Genomic DNA, 22,249 nt, shown 5'->3' with positions numbered 1-22,249 from the left:
GCTGGCTACATGCGAAGGGTACAGGCTTACAAAAACAAGTCTAGTGAGGAAGGACAGAATGGTACATAGTGGGGATCACACGTGGTTTGTCTCCTCCCCCTCTCTTGACCTCTTTGCCTTTGCGTTGCACTTCCCCTCCCACCGAGCGTGGCACTACGGAATGCCACGAGCGACAAAACACTCGGACTAAATCACTAAAAAAAACTGTTACCTCATTGATTCACTTTGAAATACCTGAGTTAATCACGTCAAGGCGTCTTCTGCCCTTAATTACGTCAGTGCTCATTGCCCAGGCAGCTCCTTGGTATAAATGGATAGAAATGACGCCTGTGCAACCGGCAGTTCATTTAAAAGTTTACTCCATTAATCCATTGAAGATTCACTTCAAACATGACAAATATATTACATTACAGTTCCTTCATTAAAAATCTTTTGCATTCCAGCCATTGCCCGTCTCCTCTGGTGTCCCCCAGGGCTTTGTCCTCGGCCCCATCCTCTTCATTGTCTGTCTACTCCTTCATAGTTCCCTTAAATACAATATACAATTTCACTGCTGTGCAGAACACACCTCTACCTTTCCACCAAACATCCGAAACATTCAATCCCTGGACAGGTTAAAATGCCACCAATATATGTATGTATGTATGTATGTATGTATGTATGTATGTATGTATGTATGTATGTATGTATGTATGTATGTATGTATGTATGTATGTATGTATGTATGTATGTATTTTGCTGACTTTTCTCAAGAGATACTCACCCAATTGCATGAAATTTTCAAGGATAATTTGTCATCATCCAAGCACAAAATCGATTCGATCTTGGGACGTTAACGGCTAACCATTTCCGAATAGATCATCAAAAGCTCAAAAAAATTCCCATACAAAGCGGATGAGAGAGGCACCTCATGGAGGAGCTCATGTAGCTACCTGAGCTACATAGTTAGCATCGATATCAGCTAACCACTATCATGGTCGTGATGTTAACCCTGTTCCACAAACAAATGTGGCGTTGGCGAAGGTACGCTATTTACTGAGTGCTTAACTGAAGGATGATGATTATTATTATTAACAACAACAACACTAATAATAATAATAATAATAATAATAAACAGTACATCTCAGGTAAATTGACTGATGTCACCAGACACCACAAAATCTTGTGCACCAATTCAATTCAATTTTATTTTTATAGCACCAATTACAACACAGTCATTTCTCGGTGCTTTTAACAGAGAAAAGAGAAAAACCCAACTTTAAAAAAAAAAAAAAAAAGCCACTGCATAATTTTTCACACAAATGGATAGCACATTTGTATGAAAGGATTTACAAAGCAGGTCTAATGTATATGTTCAGTAGACCAACAATACATCAGAGTGGACAATAAAGCACCAAGAATTAATTTAACTTAAGATCAACTTTAACCAATGCTATCTTTTCAAATTTTAAACAAAGTAGAGCTCTGCTGCACAGTTCAAACTCCTCTCAGTTTGAAAATGCCATTTAAGCTATAGTTTTATGAAGGAGTTTGATCAAGAGATGCAAACAAGCTTTGTAATTGTATAAATCTGTAAAATTATCTTCTTCTTCTTCTTCTTCTTCTTCTTCTTCTTCTTCTTCACTTGGGTTTAATGACAGTTGGCATCCGTGAAGTCGCACTACCGCCATCTGCTGGTTCTAGCTCGTCCATACATTTCCACCACTCAAAAAAAAAAGAGGAAAGAAAGAAAGCTATACAATTCTCAAAATTAGCATTCGGCCTCTAAAAAAATGTAAAATTAAAAGTATCTAATTAATTTTTTTCATCCTTTGAAACGATACCCAAACAATATTAAAGCTTTTTGTTTTTTTTTAAGTATTTAGGTAGCCATCAGTTTTAATCATAACAAATGTAGTTCAGGGTGCTCTCACAAGGGATCACCTCAATGTTTCCCCGTGACCCCGAATAGGACTAATTTGTTTTTCTCTTCAGAGAAAAACTGTTAAATGACAATAACAACACAGCCAGACTAGACAACTCTTCATTTTATTCCAGTTATGTGTACATTAGTTCACTGTAGGAAGCTCACACAGTAAATGCGGTAATCAGTCAGAAGCATAACCGGTAGATTGTCCCTAAGTGACAGCTCTCTGTACCACACACACGCGGGTTATTGCTTTAAAAAAACCATCAATAACATGTCAAATAAGATGTTTCATTGTTCAGGGAAATGCTTGTCAATACAAACCTGTGTGTGACCTCGACCAGGAAAGAAATGACAGACATTGATGCTGCTACTGACAATTATTACAAATAAATTTCTGGATTATATCAGAAAGATAGAAGACATTCTCAGTAGGCGTTAGGGAATTATTATTGGCCTGCTAATGTCAGATATGTTGTCATTTGCAGGTATAAAGCAGGTATAAAGGTAAAAAGTAGGTAGAAATGATGCCGATTTAAGGTTTTATGTTAAAATACTCATAGGAAGACATCTTCATTAAGGCCGTCCTTTGTTTTTTCTTCAATAGTAACACTCTTTGGCTCATCAGTCATTTTCCTTGAAAATACGCTAACAGGTCATCAGTCTTTGAATTGCACGTAACGCAATAAAGATGCACATTGCAACCAAGAATGAACCAAGAAAGAAGAGAGTTGAACTAAAGGTGGAATTTAATCAACCTGCTGCACCACGTTAGATGGTGGATGGAGGGATAAATTCATGGAGTTTTGACAGTCTCAAGTTCATTTGTCCTTTTGGCAGGGGGAACATGTTTTTAGTAAAGTTTTTCACTCCTCTCACCAACTGCCTGGTGAAGCTGGAGGAAGAATAGTGCACAGAAGTCATGCTAATAGCACACCAGCAGAGGTGAATGAAAACCCGCTTTACAGTTGCAGTTTGTGAAAAACAACGAAGACAGATTTCAGTTATTTTGTTATAATACATTATTTGCCTGACAATACTTCCCATCCAGCACATCATTGAATTCTTCCCTTGAATATGCCTCCCATCAAAGGTCGCATAGTATGCAAGATTCTCTTTGTGATGGTTTTCTGACAGTAATATGTGTCCCCATAGCCTGTGTATGAGGCCCCAGAAGTGAAGAAAGTCTGTCATCTCCCTCACTTGCTTGCTCCACCTTTTAGTGAATGTGTGCTCATACAGGTGAGGCAGCGATTTTCCCTTCATGACATCATGTGGGGAACTAACCACTCTCTCTGATAGTGGATACTCACTTTGACCCTCCCACCGGTAGATGGGCTTTGCCCTCTAAAATTATGAGCGTGCACCAATTTTTCTCCTTGCAAATGCTACCAGAAAACAGATGCAGCTCTTTAGCATTCAAAGGTACAGACACAGAAACTGCCTGTTCTCAGTGGAACTCACTAGAGGGACTTTTAGATTTTGATTTTGTTTTTGTTTCTTTTTTTTTTTTTTTTTTTTTTTATAAATTCTAAGGCCGGTTTTTAGGCAAATACACTGAATACAATGTTGTTGGACCTCTGACACCTGTGTTAAATTATTGAAAAACTGTATAATATGGGGCCTTAAAACTGTAATGGATCCAATAGGGACACTTCAAAGTTGTAAAATGACACAATCTATTAGGCCAGTGGTTTACAAAGTGTTGGACAAGCCTCCCCTGGAGGGTGCTGCTGTGGTTCACAGAGGGGTCCTGAAGCAGGAAACATTTGGGGGTCATAGGGATTCCTTTCTGCTATATTAATGCTTTTCTGAATGCTTAGATTTGATTAAAAACACATTTTTTGAACAAAATTATTGTGAATATAATGGGGGACTAAGATAAAATATATGTGAAAAATGATACGTATATAAGTTACAAGTCCATCTACATTGCAGATGGAACTAAAGATCCCACATTGCCAGAAACAAACTAAAGTCCAACATTTGACGATTTGGTGCGAGACGAAGCATGTGACTTGAATGTGGTTGAAGGTGTGTGGGTCGGGGGCTCACACTCCCACACATTGAAAACCCCTGCATTAGACAGTCGAGTAAAATATTTAGCAAAACCTCCAGGTGAGTCAGTAGAAATACAATATACAAACAATCATAAAATTCACTTGAACTGTTCAAGTGTCCTTAAACCAGCCGAGCTGGCCGACTAATAACATATAAACATATTGCTTTATGATGATATACTCCTAAAACATAAACATTGCATCCTGAGAAGCCTCACAGCAACTAATTACAATGAAACTGCAGCTTCTGATGCTCAATGAAGTCGTAGCTCAAGTAAATAAACAAAAAAAAACTTAAATAAAACATCAAAATGTTATGAGCAATGCCCAAACATGGAGGCATATAAAAGTGTTTGTAAAATAACACACCATCATACTTCCACAGTTCTGGTGCCCTGTTTGCAGTGAATCTTTAAAAGCCTTTTAAGAGTCCTACATTAAGATACTATTGTCATCTGAAGGGATTGTTTGATGTTTCTTCTGCTGCCGTCTTAACGCCGTGCACTTGCCGTTACACAAGAGGCCCCCGCGCGTGTGTTTTGATAACAGAGGACACACACACACGCGGCTCTCTGCTGTTTTCTCGTCCTTCAAAATGCTTGTCACTGTCTTTGTGCACATTTGAAATGCAGCTACCTGTAATTTGAGTTTGTAAAACGTGTGAAAATGGAAAAAGGACGCACTGCAGATGGACGGTCCATTGAATATACCCGGAAACTTCGAGACGCAGCACAAGTCACCTTACGATTTTTCCTGAGGTGAAAAGAAACCTCGAACACAACTGAATTGACACAGCAGTCGTCTGCGAGTGTGAATATATATGTATATGTGTGTTTGGTACGCAAACCCCACCTGAGTGAAACGCATGGTCCTTTTCATTCTTATCACCTGAATGCGACTCCCTTGTACAAATAAGCTCTACAGTCACTACAAAGGAAAAAGCACGTACCTCGGTGAATCACCGCATATTGAATCATTTGTTTTGCTTCGCCCAAGCGGCAAACTTTACAATAAAGCTGTCTAACGCCCTAAAACAGGCACTGATGAAAACGGCAAATGTCAATGAATGTGAAGAAAATCACTGAAAGGTTATTTACTTTACCATTTTTGCCATTTCATCTTCAGATAATGAAAACAAATGGAAAATGGGAATGAAAAATGTGATCTATTTTAAAGCAGACTTATGATTTCTTCTGTGTTTTCAGGTCTTACATTTAAATTGGATGCTCAAATGGATTAGTGGCCACAGTGTTGCTTCACAGCAGAAATATCCCTGGTTCAGTTCCACATTCTGTGGCATCTTCCCTGTTAAATTAGGTTTTTCTCCTCATGCATGCATGGCATTCCCCACTCCAGGTACAAAAACACGTGTTTTAGGTCAACCGGTGTCTCTACATTGGCTGTGGGTGTGATTGTGTATCTCTTTGAGGTTGTCCTGTGATTAGGGATCTGTTCGGGGTGTTCCCTTCCTTTTTGCACAATATCAGCTGGGATCACACCCAGCCAGCGTCAGCCAGCCCCAAGTCAGATCAAGTGCCAGCCTAAAGACGATAGATGGATGTTCATATTAAAATAGGTCAGAATTTTAAAAAAGTGAACATTTAGATTTTATGGTTGTAGGACAGTCAGATAATCAGTCATGAGGAAATGCTTCTATTTCTTTCAAAAAGACAACTTTAACTTTCATGATCAGTTATTTTCTTATATTCTTTAGTATTACTGTGTGTTTTCGATGGCACAGATTTCTGACATGCTGGCAAATCTTGTCTTTGATTGGACAGTCTTACTGAGGAAGTCCTGGGGACAAATTACTAATATATTGACCAGAAGCTCTGGAGGAGTTTTGGTTATGAGAAGTACAAATGTGAAATCACTTCAGAATTGAAAGGACTGAAAGAGTTAACTTCATGTTTAAGTAAATCCTATTAAAAAAGAAAACTTCGGACTGCTGTGACCATGTTTCCACCAACTGATTTCAGCACATCAGGAATTTCCAAATACGGTCACTGACACTAGACACAGCAGCAGCAGGGAACAACGTGAGGCAGGAGTCAAATTACAAACAGGCTTCTGAAGAGAAATGTTTCTAGTAGAATTGGAGAATATTTTGAAAAACATGAGCATAGTAAGGGCCCTTCTATAAATGTGAGTGATTGGCTGGTGTCACTGATATGTGAGGGGTATGATTGTAATGATTTCTGTCTAATTCAATGTTATCTTGTTGTTGTTTATTTACCTGACCTTTGTTCATCTTCTTTGTTTGTTGTTTGAGATGGACGTAACTGAAAAGACCTCTGGACATAAACACTCTGAACTAGCCGATATATTACCCTTATGGACATTAAATCCATTGAAGTAAGTAGGTAGTGTTAAAACGGTTAGGATTGGGTTAAATTGGGTTATTGCCCCTTTACCAGGAGAGTTAATGCAACTATTTCTTGGACACATTTTTGGTGTACTCAATTCCATCAACTGCATTGATCTAAGAAAATCACAGTGGAAAAATATGTATAAATCTCATAATGTGATTGACTGTTTTTTAAAGATTTTATTATTACTGTTGAACTGTGGTGCAGGATGATGACGACAGGTCACTTTTAATAATCTGCTATTAGGATCCTGTCTGTGATCATCTCTGGTCGTCACTTAAAAAACGTTTTTATTCTAGTCATCTATTTTATTGCTTTTAGTTTAATTTACATATATAGTGTTACTACTTTTTTCAATTTAGCTGATTTTGTGACGTTACGTTAAAGTATGTCTTACAGTTACATTTCTTTCACCACTAATGATATTATTATAATAGTAGCAGAGTTTACTGACTAAAAGTAAGTGAATACATTAATATCCATTATATGAGGAGCAGTAGATAAGAGAGGAATAGTTATTTGGAATTCTTTGTTTAGTAGATAAAGCCAATGGAGGCGTCATCGATGCTGCTAGAGTCAAATAATACAGTGACTTAAAAGAGCTTTTTGTCATTTACTGTGTCCATTTGCAAAATTTAAAAAAAGGCAGAGGAAATCAGTCTGAAAATATTAAACAAATAAGACATCTGCAAATCAATCACAAACTTGCAGTTTCTTGGCGTAAATAGTAAATTGCAATATTAACAGTTATGTTTGATGGATAAATCGGTTGCAAGTTTGTTCCCACAATCTCTGGCATTTTCAGCGGTGACTCCGATGTGAGCTCCACAAACGTTTGGCCACATGAGGCGATATATGGTTGGCCTTGAAAGGTCACAGTTGGTTTGGTCACACAACTGGGCTCACGGTCTTTAAATGGCTGCTCAAACACCCCACTACCGTAAATCAGCCCAGGGGCAGCTCTGAAATAAGGCCCTGGACGTCTGACAGCAGCGTAAACAACTTTCTAATTTCAGACCCACTCAAGGTGTGCTGACTTTGTTATTTAAAGTTATATCAAAGTATATAATAAAAAGTGTCTATGGTGGGAGTAATACGGGTAAATAGCTAAAAGGAGTCACAGACGAGCTCAGTCAAGGTGCAGAATAACAGTCTGACAGGAAATATTCCTACAGTGTCCAAAAGCACTTGTCACAGTGGTCATTACTCTGCCTTGGTCTGGGCAGCAGGGGGCGCCGCTGCAGAGGACACCAGTCTGGCAGCTTCCTCCTGGGGCTCCACCAGCCCCTCCCCTCCTCCCTCCTCCTCATCCTCTCGCTCCAGCCCCAGTGGAGGCGGTCTCTGTGCGGCACTGTGCCTGGGACGGACTCTGTGCCTGCGAGGGTGGAGGAAGAGGGCGGGGTCCGGCATGGCCATGGGCTCCGCAGGGCCCAACACCTTCTCTATAGGCACGCACTCTCTGGAACGCTCCACTCTCGAGGACACGCGGATGTTCTTGCGCTTGGGTTTAACCACGGGAGAGGAGGGCGAGGCTCCAGACAGCGTCTGAGCTGACAGGCAGTTCTGCTCGGCGCCGTACTGGGCCCCCTGGTAGTTGGCCCTGGCGAGGAGTCCCTGCCTCTGCTGCATCCGCTGGTGGTGCAGCTTCTGCCTGGCGGCATGCAGCTGAAAGGAGAGGTACGCCGCCGCCTCCGTTTGCTTCTGCAGCTCCGTGTTGAGGACGGTGGAACAGTGGCTGCGGCGTTTGAGCTCCTCCAGAAAATGGCGCTCCTTTTCCTTGAGGTTGGCTCTCAGGGCCCCGACCAAGGCCCCCTTGTGGCTCAGCTCCTTACGAATCTCGCCTAAAGTGCAGTCCTCCTCTGACAGGTTGTTTTCCATGTCCCGACAGCGCGCCTCCAGTCGCTCCTCTTCGTCCTGCAGCTCTGACACACAAAAGAGCAGAAAAAACAAATGTTGACTGGAAACACTGAGAGTACGTGTGTTTTCATATTGCTACATGCAGGGTGGGGTGTGAGGAAACGAAAAGGTTCTGTGTTCGACTGGGAGATGGGTATACTTCTTTTACCCACTTCCTGTTGAAGGGAGCCAGCTCTTCAGCAGCCGTTCCTTTCAAAGGGGCCATTCAAAAGACTGGCTCGTTGTTCTATTCATCAATTTTTTTTTTTAGAAGATACCAAATAGTTCAATCAAATTTACAGATTCATTCTGAATTATTGGCTTGTGTTTCCAGGCGGAATCAGTGGAAGAGGGACTGACGGAGACGTCACCTTCATTAGTGCCGGAGTCGGTCCGTTCTTTTCTGACATCTGACTCTATTACTGTCGGGTGCTGAGTTTTCATGTAGCTGTCTAAAGAGATGTTTTCCTGACAAATATCGCATTGTGCTCCACCTTGCAGGTCATCCCTAGAAAAGGTTATTCAAATACTACTACGGTGTCTGTTAGTTTTTCATGTTAATATCTCCTCCTCCATGGTAAAGTGGTAAATGTGGCTTCACTCCAGTCTCCTCTAGATTAACTGAGCATATAAAGCTGCGTTCACGTGACTGGAGTGTGGACAACTCAGACTCATCGGGTCCACAGGTGACATGTGAAGAAAGCGTGGGCAGTTTGCACATACGAACGAACACCACTGGTTCTCATCGTTCACTTAAAAGAGCCGATTCTTTGGCGAAACGTTGCATCGCTACCCACTCTGTCCAAAGTAAAAGCCTCTAACTCCACCCATAATAATTGCTGTAACTGATGAACACCCAACACTTATTTACAACAAAATTAGGATATCATGAATAAACCCAATTCAACTCCTCCTGAAGTTAATAGCGAAGCGTTCGGCCTCAATGCATGATAGCTGGCAACCCTGCATTCCTTTTAAAATGCATGTAGACAACATGTTTAGTTCAGACTGCTTGTGAAGGAGCATTGCTTACTGTGTCAGAAAGATTTCCACCGTTGCCTGTCATGTGTGACAAAAACCAGCAACACCATCCAGCCCACGCTTCTGGGGGACAAGCTGCAGCACACTGGAGTCGACCCGCACCTCACATCCTGGCTCCTGGACTACCTGACCAACCGGCCACAGTTTGTGAGGACACGGGTCTGTGTGTCTGACCTGGTCATCTGCAGTACGGGGGCTCCAAAGGGGACTGTCCTGGCTCCCTCCTCTTCACCCTCTACACTGCAGACTTCTCCCACAACACATCCACCTGTCACCTGCAGAAGTTCTCTGATGACTCCGCCATCGTCGGCCTCATCACCAACGACGACGAGGCGGAGTACAGAGAACTCAACCTGGACTTTGTGGACTGGTGCCAGCGGAACCACCTCCTGATCAATGCGGGTAAAACCAAAGAGCTGGTGGTGGACTTCCGCAGGCGGAGACCCACTCCCCCCCCACACCGGTGAACATTCAGGGAAAGGACATTGAGATAGTGGACTCTTATAAGTACCTGGGTGTTCACCTGAACAATAAACTGGACTGGTCTGACAACACACAAGCTCTCTACAAGAAGGGCCAGAGCAGACTCCATCTGCTGCGGAGTCTCAGGTCCTTTGGAGTGCAGGGAGCGCTCCTGAGGACCTTTTATGACTCAGTGGTGACATCAGCCATCTTCTACGGAGTGGTCTGCTGGAGCAGCAGCACTCCGGCTGCAGACAGGAACCAACTGAACAAACTGGTGAGGAAGGCCAGCTCTGTCCTGGGCTGCCCCCTGGACCCTGTGGAGGTGGTGGGAGACAGGAGGATGTTGAAGAAGCTTTCATCCCTGATGGAGACCGTCTCCCACCCCCTACATGGTACCGTCACATCACTGGGCAGCTCCTTCAGTGACAGGCTTCTCCACCCGCGGTGTCTGAAGGAGAGATGCCGCCGGTCCTTCCTCCCTGCTGCAGTCAGACTCTTCAACCAAGCCTGCTCCCAGTAGACCACTGCACACCACCACCGGACAATATCACTCCACTCCAACTGGGCAAGAAGTGGTGCAATAACTATAATAATCTATAAGAACGTATTTACTATGTAAAATACATCCACCCCCATATTCTGTACATGTCCACACTTATAGGCACCGTGTGCATATTTTTCTATTATATTGTATTTTATCTTCTTTTTTTTAGTTTCTGCTATGTGTGCTTCTTTCTCTGTACTATCCTGCTGTACCACTGCGAATTTCTCCACATGCGAGATAAATAAAGGGATATCTTATCTTATTTACAGCAGCAACTACATATCCAATGATGCAGTGCAGTTGTCTCTTCTGTGTGGTGAAGCTGAGCCTTTGTTTGGCTTTCACCGCGCTGAGTGTTCACAAAGAAGCATTACTCAGAGATGGTTCACATCATATTTGTGTTAGGAGACAATGACAGCAGCTAACAACCCCCCCCCCCCCCCAAAAAAAAGAAGCAACAATCTGGATAATTTCCAGTTTCCTCTCAAAATCTGACAAGGATGATTGGTAACAGAGAAAATAACACAGTGAATTTGAAGTCGGTCCCGGCAGTTGTTGACAATTTCCCCCCAAAATCTGTTTCGCATCCTTCAAGAGGATGGAGTTCGTCTCTAATTTTCACGAAGCCACAAGGTTTGCAGATTCATGATCCTGATTCACAGAGACAAACTTAACATGTGTAAGGTAACCCCTTGTCTCATGGACAGGATATCTCATGTCTGAAACCAGGGCTGGAGCACTTTGGTGTGGTGGTTGCCTTTTCTCCCTGTGCGTGTGGGAGTTTTTCTCCATTACAAAATTCTCCAAAAGTCCATAAATATAATTTGAGAGAAAAATTCTGTCTCTAAATTGCCTGTAGGTGTGAGTGTCTGTCTCCCCTGTCCTGATAATCTGCTGGTTTTAAAATTAATTTGAGTTGCAACATAATGAGATTATCTAAAGTAAACAAATGACTTGAAAAAATAGAGGCCATTTGTTTCCACCTCAGCTTTTCTGACAAATATTTCACCAGTTTTGCATTCCGCTGAGGTAAATGTCACAAATAGTAGTATTATGATGTACCTGGTCTCTAGAAAGAAGAGGAACAGGATGAGCATTGCCAGAGTGACACATAATGGTGTGAATGCTTGAATTTAGCCCTCTTTAGGCTTATAACTTTTATTTCCGTCAAACAATGTGGCATACCTTTTGTTCCAAATACCCTGCATGCAATCCATATCAGGAAAGATATAGTAGAGTTTGATAATTAGAACGTAGAGTCTATGTGTGTATATGTTTTGTAAGTTCAGTTTTCTTCCTATTAGACGAAGGCACCCAGGTTCCCATGTCATGTGGTATTTCTAATATCACGCTTTGATCGGCTGAGCGTCTCCACACAGCGCCGGCCATGTGCAGTATTTCTATGCAGTAGGTGGAGCGCAGAAAGTGAGAAGAAAGCAGACAGTGCAGATCATTGAGAAATGATGTTTGGAGTTCAAACCTGCTTTACTTCTTAATATCAAGGCACATTTAAAGCTGCACCATGAGCGTTTGCAGAGTCCTTATAGTCACTCATTAAAATAGATTCACGGAGCAGTAACAGAGTATATTCCCACCTACAGAGCTACAGATTCCTACCTGAGGTCTTTTCTGCTCGTCTGTACCGAGGTCAGCTTTACCACAGTATCCTGCCTATTTTCCTTTGTGTTTTTTTTTTGTTTGTTTTTTTTATTCTGCGGACAACCTTTGTCCTCTTTGCTTCCAGCAATATTCCCCGGAGGAGAGTAAGTTATGGATAAAAAGCCCTGACTCAGTGCGGTAGCCCTGCAGGCTGACTGAGCTGGAGCTGGAGAGGGAGATTACATCCTCAGAGGCCGGCTCTGACCCTCCTGCCTGCACAAATCTTTCTGGGAGGAGAATCCTGGTGGATGATGGGGGGTTTGGGAGAATCCCAGAGGCAGGTGAGGAGTTGAAGGGAAGCACTACTTTAAAGCACTAAAAAGAGGTATAGGAGGACCATTCTAGGAATGTATTCAAATGAAGAGGGGTTATATGCTGACGGGCTGCATTGTATATTTATTTTGAATAACTCATAATTAAGGTTTCTTATATAGGTACTGAGGTTTAGGTGAGAGGGTGATGTGTTTCTGTTAACGAATATGTTTATTGTGAGAAGACGGTAGGAATTTATAAATATATACATCGTCCTGCTCCTTTTCAAACATTTGGTTAATTTGTTTTGTTTAACTTTTGTTTTTCACTGTGTTTTTTTTTTTTTTTTTATTTAAAAGCACAGGTGAAAATGTGAAGAAATCTGACGACAAGGGTTAAGAGGCTTTCTTTTCCAAGGTTTTCTTTTATTACTTTTTAAGTATGACGAAATATTGTGAAGTTTGAAACTGACATTTGTTTTGTGAAAACACATATTTCCACAAATAAATGTCATGTGAATGCAATGAGGAAAAATCCAAATTATAAATTGAGCTATAGTAACTTAGTGAGAAAAGTAACACACCTTACTTACTCTGCTTTTTATTGCCAATGAATCAGGTTGTCTCTGCAAACGTGCCTTAAAAAGTTGAATTGAATTGAACAATGAAAACCTTATATGTAAGTTTCCTCGTAAAAAATAAATAAATTCTGATTCTCAACTTTCCTCCCTGCTATAAAGATAAAGGTGAGGTAAATGGACACAACCCACTTCTCCCCAACTTATCACATGCTGAATATATAAAAACACCCTCTTTACTTTCCTGGATGACTCTTCGGAGGGATGATAAGCTCATATGCCAACAATAAAGTACCTAATACGATCTTTATACCTCTTTATATGCCTCTACTGTCCTCCACATTCCGCAGCTGACCGCAGTCAGACGCCCTGTCTTTTCCTTTAATCACACTCCTCCCCACCTCCTGCCACTTCTCTCCTTCCACCGCTTTCCCCGGCACTATATCTCTTTAGTTTTCAGCAAAGTCTGTAAGCGGACACCTCCACTGGGACCTCGAGGAAAAACGAGAGCAGGAAAAGAAAACGAGGATGGATCAATTTGTCCGGGTGGAAGGAGAACAGAGGGCTGAGCTGGTATTGATGGATCAGGGGATAACCTGTCCTGGAAAAAGGAGATGGGATCTAATAGCTGAGTAATGCAGCCGAGCACGACCCCTCCCTCCGCTCCACACACTTTTGAGCGCTCCCTTTCTCCTCTGGTTCTAATTTGCTGTGACAAAAATGGTGCCCATCTTCCAGTTCCTGCATGCAGATGCCACAAAACACCAAAACATGTTGCGCTGCCTTTGTATCTGTTTGTACCTTCACCGTGAGTCCCCCCCTTGTGGCCGAAGAACACTGAATTCACACAGGATAATGGCACGTGTGAAAGAAGAGCCTAAACATAGATTTGCTTAGCACTCATTATCTGGCCTGATAGTCCCAGACTTTGCTCCCCTCGTGGGTGAGAAGATGGAGGAGGGAGGCTGACAGGGATCTGTCCCCAGCGGGGGACGGATGAGGGATGTGACGCAGAGAGACAGTTTAAATGTTTAGTGTGATAAGGACAAACTTGCTTGGGGAGATGTAAACACGCGTTTGTCTCATGGGCCCGTTCACACCTGGCTTTAACGGGTGATCTGATTACATGTGGCGAGCGTCAAAGACAAGTGTGAACAGGCACTCAAACCACTTCCCGAGGTGGTCAGAGACGCATCTTAAACCGTAACCATGCCATTTAGCGGAAGTGACGTAGAGGTAGTAACACAATCCGATCTCAACTGTTCAGCCTGACAAGGGAGAGATGCGCAGTAAGAGCGCTCCATAGCCTCCGTCAGTCTCTGCTGGAGAAAATAAATCCTGTACAATGTACTTTTACTATATTATTTCTAATTTATATTTTATATATTTTTCATATATCTAGTATACGTCAAGTGTTTAGCATGTTAGCTACTGTATGAGCCCCGCAGCTCATTAACATGTCAAATATACTTAATATCTAATGTTTTTGTGTCAAATATACTTTGAAATCCAATCCCTCGAATCAATAATGCTGGAAAAAGTAGTCGTGGACGAAATGTCCGGGGCTGCAGTTTAGTGGATGAGTTGTCCGTTCACCGGTCTGAGCGGGCCCATTGTGTCTCTAAAACTAAAGATGACAACAACAAACCCTCCAGCACAAATACAGACAGAAAGTGATTATTTAGAGAGAGCACTAATGAAGAAAATCAGATGCGTGATGTCAGGAAGTTTACCGTACCGATTTGGCTCCTGCCGGGAGGCTTCACCTTCAGCTCACTCGTCAGCTCTGAAAAGGGAAAGACAAAAACGTAAATGAAAGAAGCGTCACAGAGAAAGAAATGATTTGATTTGAGGTTGAACATAGGCAACACGATAGCACTGTACACTGACTTTTTCTGTTTTCTGCTGCTGGTGAGCATAACAGATGCCCGATGCAGTCTCCGGCACATTTTTGTCACATGCATAATTTATTAAACAAAATCTGAAACTTTACATCAAAGACTGAGGAGACCAACGGTGTCCTGCTGCAGTCACAGACGGCGAGGGGAAAAAAAAAATCATCTTTTACAGTGGCTGTACAGACATATTAGCATTACTCACTGGATCCAATTAGATAAAAATAGCAGTGCAGCAATGTGGTTCAAGTAGACGTGCGAAACAAACAAAAAAGAAACCCAAATAAGCCGAGAGAAATGCTCAATGCTAAGCAATGTAATCTCAGCTATTTTTAGCAAATCATCTACAACCTGCTGTCTGGTGGCGTCACGTTATAAAGCCCAAGCTTTAACAACACCAATACAAGCCAACAGTGGTGATTACAGGAAGGTTGGTTGAGCTGGTTTTACACCGGAGTGCAACTTCCCATTTGTTGTTAGTTTGTTGATTCGCTACCATTAATTCCGTTCTTGTGAAAGAGACATGACATAATCAATGTTGTTTGCATAAGAACAGCTCCACTGGAGGCATCCATACCGTTTGTCTCTCTTGACATGTTGTAATTTACAGAATCCTCCCACCCAGTTGTTTTTTTCCGAGGAAGTAGTTTCCAATAAAAGGAGGCAGCCTGAAAGCTGTGCTGTGTATTTATGAGAGCACTTAAACATGTGCTGACTAACATAACATAATTATATTTAGATTTAATGCTGACGGGGGCATCTATACGTCCGGATATTTTCATGGTTTGTAGTAAGTCGGGCCATTCAAATCCACAAAAAAGGAGGGAAATGTGGTCTTTTCGTTTCATTGCGAATCTATATATGAATCCGCAAAGAGCCTCTTTTGAAAAATACATTTCCTTGACTTGTTCTGCAGCAGTTTCAAGTGGGGTTGTGTACTGCGCCCCTCGTAAAAACGCTGCAATAATCCCTGTGACAGTGCAGATGAGCTTTTATGTCCTACATTAGGGAATGCATTTCACCAGTGCCATAAAAAGACAGCGAGTTTAGAGGCGCTGGGCATTCAGCGGCTTGTACGTATCGTGTTTTGGATGACGAAACCCTTTTTGATCAAAGCCGTTTCACTTTCTCGCAGGACTGGGAAGCAGCAGGGGTGATGAGTGGTGGGACTCTGAGGATCTCACCAAGATCATTACAATTATTATGATAGTATTATAGTATTATTATTATTATTTATTATTATTATTATACCTACTGTTGTATTCAAAGACGATTTGATGCCATATTAGTGTCTGACCACTCTGCAGTACTGTCATGAGACCATATTAGAGGATGAAGTGACGGTGAAGGGGGAACGACTGCTGATGTTGTCAGGCCTGTCAGTCATCTTGATGGTCATTCAAAGCCTCGGGGGAAATCCACACATTCAGCTTGTTCAGCGCAGACTTCAGCACAGTCACGCACGTTTGTGTCCATTTGCTTTGCATCTTTGTTCACAGAGCCACGAACTAAGGCCTTCATCAGTCCAGTCAATTTCGTTTTAGTTCCAGCCATGTACTGATATCCTGTTTTTATCCAGATGAAATGTGTGGTTGTTGATTTTTTTCAGGGTGTTCTCACAAACTCAACACCACAGCATAGCTTTCATTCTAATATACTACTGTATTAATATAGGTGTTACTACCATCTGCTATTCATTCTGGGTTTGAATGTTGTGTTATGACGAGGGAGGCCTGATAATTCCAGACCGATATCAACATGATGTCTGTAAATATCGTTATCAGATGAAATAAGTCAGTAAAATACTGCCTGTGCGAATAAACGCTTGGCATTGGAGGTCCTGAGATGTTCACCGGCGCACAGTCGATGACCTCATCAAACCGCATCCTGACGCATCACAACAAATTCTGGTGTGTAGTTAGCCATGGCGGACAAGTTCGCTCGCTTGGTGCCTAACGGAGTTTTGTCCGTGGCCTTTGGATACTAAATTTGCAATTTGCAACGCGTTGTTATGCGAGGGGGAAGGAGAAGTCTTTCTTAAGAATAGCTGTCTTAACTTATGACTGCTATTTTTCAGAAAACGGTGCGTATTGAACGGGACAAATGAAAAACAGTGGTTACTTTTATCAGAGAATTGCAGTTAATGTCTTCTTTGAGTATACCGGGGTCATAATGTGGTCCAGATTAGACCCTCTGGCCTGGTTGTGGCTCTTGGGATTCATGTTTGACACTCCTGCTTTACATCGAATACGTCTACCTAAAATTAAAGATAATATCTAATGTTTCTCAAGACAAAGTATATGAGACAAGTAGAGATTTATTGCTTCCCAACTAAGAATATAATGCGATCATTGTCAAACATAATGAACCGTGAAGAGGAGGTAATTATGAGGTAAAAGATGATTTGGGTGAAACTAGAGCGATGCGTGTTAGTTGTAGACCGCATTCCTCCTCTTCTTGCTCCCCCTGTCACACCCTTTCTTTTTTTCCCTCTGCAGTCAGCGTAACACACCCACCCATGCAGCTGGCATGAAGAGAGGCGGACACATGAGGAGAAGCGGGGAGGACGACAGACGTAAGGGAGGAAAAAAAAGAAGGGAGGGAGGGAGGAAAGGCGAAAGGGAGCCGCTCCACTGAGACACGCTTTGCGATCGCTGGATATAGTATTAAACCGCGGCTGCCAAACGAGGGAGACCTCGAGAACTCTCACTTCTAGTTATTATCCTCCCCTGCTACTGCCACAAGGATTCACCGAAGTTCATTTAACCACAGGAACCCCATTGTGATGAATATTACTGGAAACAGTGAAAGTGAGGCCGCCTGCACGTCGCAAACCTCACATATCTCAGGCTTATCTCCTGCAGCTTAACTGAGTATTCAAGGTTTTTTTCTTTCACCGGCACAACCTTGAAGGCTGCAAAGATGATCTTCAAGGGCAAAGGAAGTCACATGCTCCTAATTTATTTGCTGTGACACAAAATAAACACGTTATGAGTTTGAAAAATCTAATTTTCATTCAATTCAAGGAGACAGAGGAGCGTGTGGTTTGATGAGGGAAGACGTTGACGCTACAAACACAGAACTAAAACACACACAAAACATTTTGGACTCAACCTTGCAGTAACCGTACGTATTCGTGAGCTGGCAGCAAACACGGATCCCTCCGACAAGCTGCATTAGCCTATAACCAGTTTTCCAGCCTCATTTACATTTGGACAGCTTCCTGAACTTATGGCCTCCGTCATTATTCTTTGTTTTGTTTTCGCTTGTACATTCGCCGCATGACGCTTGCCGATCTCTGGTAACATCGCCTGTAGAATGTGGCGTAGGACGTTAATGTTATTTTTTTAAATAGCAAATATTCTGTGTTTGGTTCATTTGTTATTCAAATTCTGTGGGTCTTCCTCCTTAAGAGTTGAGGTGCAATGATTACTGTATTAGGCAGCTTTTTTTTAATTATCATTATTTTTCTTCCACCGGATTTTCGGAGTTGTTGGGAGCACGTATATATATATGTAAAAAGCTGATCAAAATGTGTGGAAAATTCGAGAATAGTGTCGCTATAACATTTGCCAATTCGGGAACGAGTTTCCGCAAAACAACTGCAAAAAGATTTACCATTCAAAGGGGATGGAATTTTGGTGAAAGTAGGAACACGTACACAAAAAGCATAACAGAATGTGAGGAAAACTTGGGAATAGTGTGCTATGATTTTGTTAACGTTTCTGCAAACAAAATTGCAAAACATAGCAAAAAATTTGCCAGATAAAGGAGATGGGATTTGTTGTGAAAAACACAAAATGCAAGTGGCAGGCACACATAAAATTCATATGAAATTTTCTTTTTTTTTATGTTTAATTTTTTTTACTTCTTTTGTTGTTTGTGGTTGCTTGTGTTTAATGTCTCGTTCATGTTGTGGTTTGTTTACGTTCAAGTTTCATGCCTGTGTTCATGTGCACTTTCTCACTTATTTTTTAGTGTCCAAAGGGAGCTTTCATCCTTGACGTCGCATTACTGCATTAATGCATTACCGCATTACTGCGATCGTCTGGTTTAAATGCCCACTAAGTCTCCATCCTGTACCCAACAGTTCTGGTTAGTTTCTGACTAAAACAGGAGTGGATCCAGTGAATGTTTAATGAAGGGGTCAAGGGGATACAGGGGACACACACGGTGGTGCCCCGTGCCACAACTGACCTCTGGCTAAGCCCCGCCCCTAAGTTACTTTTGTTAACTTGGACAAGCCGTCACAGCAGACCGCAGGTTTAAATTCCAGCTGTCAGTGTAGAAATCCCACGGCAACAGGCGCACAGCTTAGATTATACAAGACATTGTCTTACTTTTGGAACAAATGTAGACCTCCATTCCTTGTTTATAGTTGTGCTTCATCCACAGGAAACATTTGTCCATGTTTTGTTTGGGAAATGGGATAAAGTAAACACTGTACTTTGTCTTTTCAGGATATCTCGTATCGTTGTGCATGCGCCCCAGGCACTTCGTTCGACCATTATTGCGTCTTAAATGACTTAGATAGGACAGAAAACAACAAAAGTGTCACCAGCTCTCATGAGAACATTTGTCCTCGTCCAGGCAGTTGGGAGTTAAATGCCATTGGTTCGTGTGTGTTTGAGGGCGGGGCTTAGCCAAAGGTCAATTGAAGCTCCACATCATGTACTTATTTTATTTATTTAAAAAACAAAACCTTCCTGAAGGTTTCGTCATGTATTATCTTGTTTTTTTTGTTTTTTTTCAAGAGACACAACACAAATAGAAGTGCAGCTCTACTTTGACCAAAAAAAAATCTGTTAAAGTTCAGTGTGAGCTGAGCAGCGTAATTACACCAGGAAGCCTCAAGGAGGGAGAAAGAAAAGGGAAAAGTCAAAGTACAAAGGAGGGAGTAGTTCCTCTGTGTCCCTGCCACACACAGTGGGACTGAGCAGATGTGACAGTGCAGGGGAACTCCAGGAGGGTGGAGGAAGTCGTTTTTAACAACTGACTCTGAGACCCCCCGCACCCCCACCCCCCCACCCCCCATCGTCCTCTGTCACATACCCAGATAGAAAACCCTCCCCCCCTCCTACCCTGTTCATGCACCACACAATCCTCTTCCTATGGATTACTAAAGCTATAAAATCTATGGATTAACTACGATGGATATCTGTGTGTGCGTCTTTCTGGGGATTTATTGTGTGTGTGACAATAAACCAATAGATGTGTGTTGGTTGCTACTGCGCTGGATTCATCTTCCATTCACATCTGATAATTACAGGGCCTTTTTTTTTTTTGGTTGGGGGGGGGGGGGGGGGGGGGGGTTAAGTTACTTATTAGGAGGCTTAGGTTGGAGTTGGAGTAGAGGTCAGCAATGGAGAGACGAGCTCCTCGCGTATGTCAATGAAATTAAACAGGCAATCCTCGTGGGATTAGCAAAAACCCAGCATGTGTGTGTGATCTCACACACACACACACACACACATGCATGTTTTGATTAAATGGAAGCCATGTCCATTAGGCCCTGAAGAGGAAATGATGCAATCTACAGGAATCGTAGCATGACATCACCGTGGAGTGGAGTATTGTCTGGCACTGATGGATGCTGCACACTCGCATTTAATGAACAATGAGGCATGAACACACAATTGCAATCAAAGAGTCACAAAAGTGCATTATGCAGTGCAGAATGTAGTGTTGTGGTTCAACACAAAGTGTAATCATCCAAACTGAAGCTCTACCTGGAGAGAAGATCTGAGTGCAGGCTTAATGGATTATTATAAAACCAGGAAAAAAAAAAAAAAAAACACATTTCAAAAAGGCCAATGGATGGTGTTCATTCCAGTTTGCTAAGCCTGCTATTCAAACTCTTTGTAAATCCTTTCTCTGAGGGCAAAAGGTCAACGATAGGAGTCCATGCTGATTAATGAACAGCTCCAAATAATATGCCAGCGATGCCAAAAGAGGATTAGCCTGAAGGATGCTTCTCGAGATAGATAGATAGATAGATAGATAGATAGATAGATAGATAGATAGATAGATAGATAGATAGATAGATAGATAAGCAGTATATGCACCTCTTAGTTTTTATTCTTGCCTTCAGCTCAGCTCAATCCATGCATTAGTAAATAGGAAAACATTTTGTTGGTGAGTCCTTAGGGGTCACAAAAGTTCTCTCTCTCTCTCTCTCTCTCTCTCACACACACACACACACACACACACACACACACACACACACACACACACACACACACACACACACACACACACACACACACACAAACACACACACACAAACACACACACAAACACACACACACACACACACACACACACACACAAACACACACACACACACACACACACACACACACACACACACACACACACACACACACACACACACGCACACACACACGCAGACACACACACGCAGACACACACACACACACACACACACACACACACACACACACACACACACACACACACACACACACACACACACACCAGCAGCAGTGTCACCCTCACCTGAGCATCGTTTCTGCAGCGAGAGGATCTCCAGGTGGAGGCCGTGGAGCAAAGTGAGGTGCTCCTGTCGGAGGAAGACCACGCTCCTCTCCACGCTCTCTATCTGCCGAGGCAGGCGGCTCTCATCCCCCATGGCAGAGGCTGGAGAAACAGAGGGAGCAGAGTCAGAGGGAGGATGGGACTGGCTCATGGTGTTTCACTCCCACAAGCGCCCTTCTCTCTTTGAACAGAGCCCGTCTGTTGTGAGTTTCAGATAACACCAGTAAGCATCGCTCAAGTCAGCCACCGAGAGAAGCGCTTCTTCTGAATTGAGGTCATGTTGACGCTATAAATAAGGTATTGATGACCAGAGAAATCAGCAGGAAGAAAAAAAAAAAAAAGCACAAACCACGCACATCCTGTCAAGATTGCATCCAGATCAATAACCTCAGAGAGCTTTGCGTTCGACTGTAAGAAAAGTCCATTTAAGTAGTTTTTGCTTACCTCTAAATTGCTGTCAAGTAGAAGAAACAGGAAGAGATGTGATTCGTTATAAAAACATCCTGGGGTCGGTGCATTCTGCCTGAGCTGATCCGAACGCTGCCGGCTGCGGAATTCACTCAGACGCTTCTTTTCCAGAGCGATGAAGCGCCTCTCGGACGCGTGTGACGCCGTTTGGATGGAGGAAGACGATGAAGAGGAAGAAGAGGAAGAGGCTGCAGGGTAAATAAAAAAAAGAAAGAAAGAAAGAAAAGGTCAACCCGTCCTCCGAGAAAATCGCTTGCAACATCTGCGTCAAACATCAGCCGAAGGAGGACGCGATCAGAGCCGAAATTGCGCACTCCAGGTTGAGGGTGCGCATCTTCCTCTCGGTCGCCCACAGACAGACTGGGAGCTGCTGGATGGATGGACGAGCTGGAGGAGGAGGAGGAGGAGGGGGAGTGACGAAAACAAGCCACCGCGATGAGAACACGCGAGAACGTCGTACGACGGAGTCCGAGCGGAATGTGATTGGCGGGAGGGACCCGGCCCATCCCGAAACCACCGTGCGTCTGTGCGTCAACGCGCTGCGACGCATCCAGGATGA

At 42.7% G+C, this 22,249-nt stretch overlaps 1 protein-coding gene across 1 annotated transcript; it reads right to left on the bottom strand.

The window, feature by feature from the left end:
• Positions 1-7,538: 7,538 nt before the first annotated feature.
• On the bottom strand, positions 7,539-21,316 carry ccdc92ba (coiled-coil domain containing 92Ba; the record flags this gene model as incomplete). The annotated part of the gene is made up of 3 exons (XM_080460119.1): positions 7,539-8,257; positions 14,508-14,555; positions 21,184-21,316. The coding sequence occupies 3 exons, from the start codon at positions 21,314-21,316 to the stop codon at positions 7,539-7,541; spliced, it is 900 nt and encodes a 299-aa protein (XP_080316245.1).
• Positions 21,317-22,249: the final 933 nt, after the last annotated feature.

This window comes from Lipophrys pholis, assembly GCF_963383615.2.
Source record: "Lipophrys pholis genome assembly, chromosome: 3".
Classification (NCBI taxonomy): Eukaryota; Metazoa; Chordata; class Actinopteri; order Blenniiformes; family Blenniidae; genus Lipophrys; species Lipophrys pholis.
The sequence above is the reverse complement of the archived record's forward strand: the minus strand, read 5'-3'. Positions and strand labels throughout refer to the sequence as shown.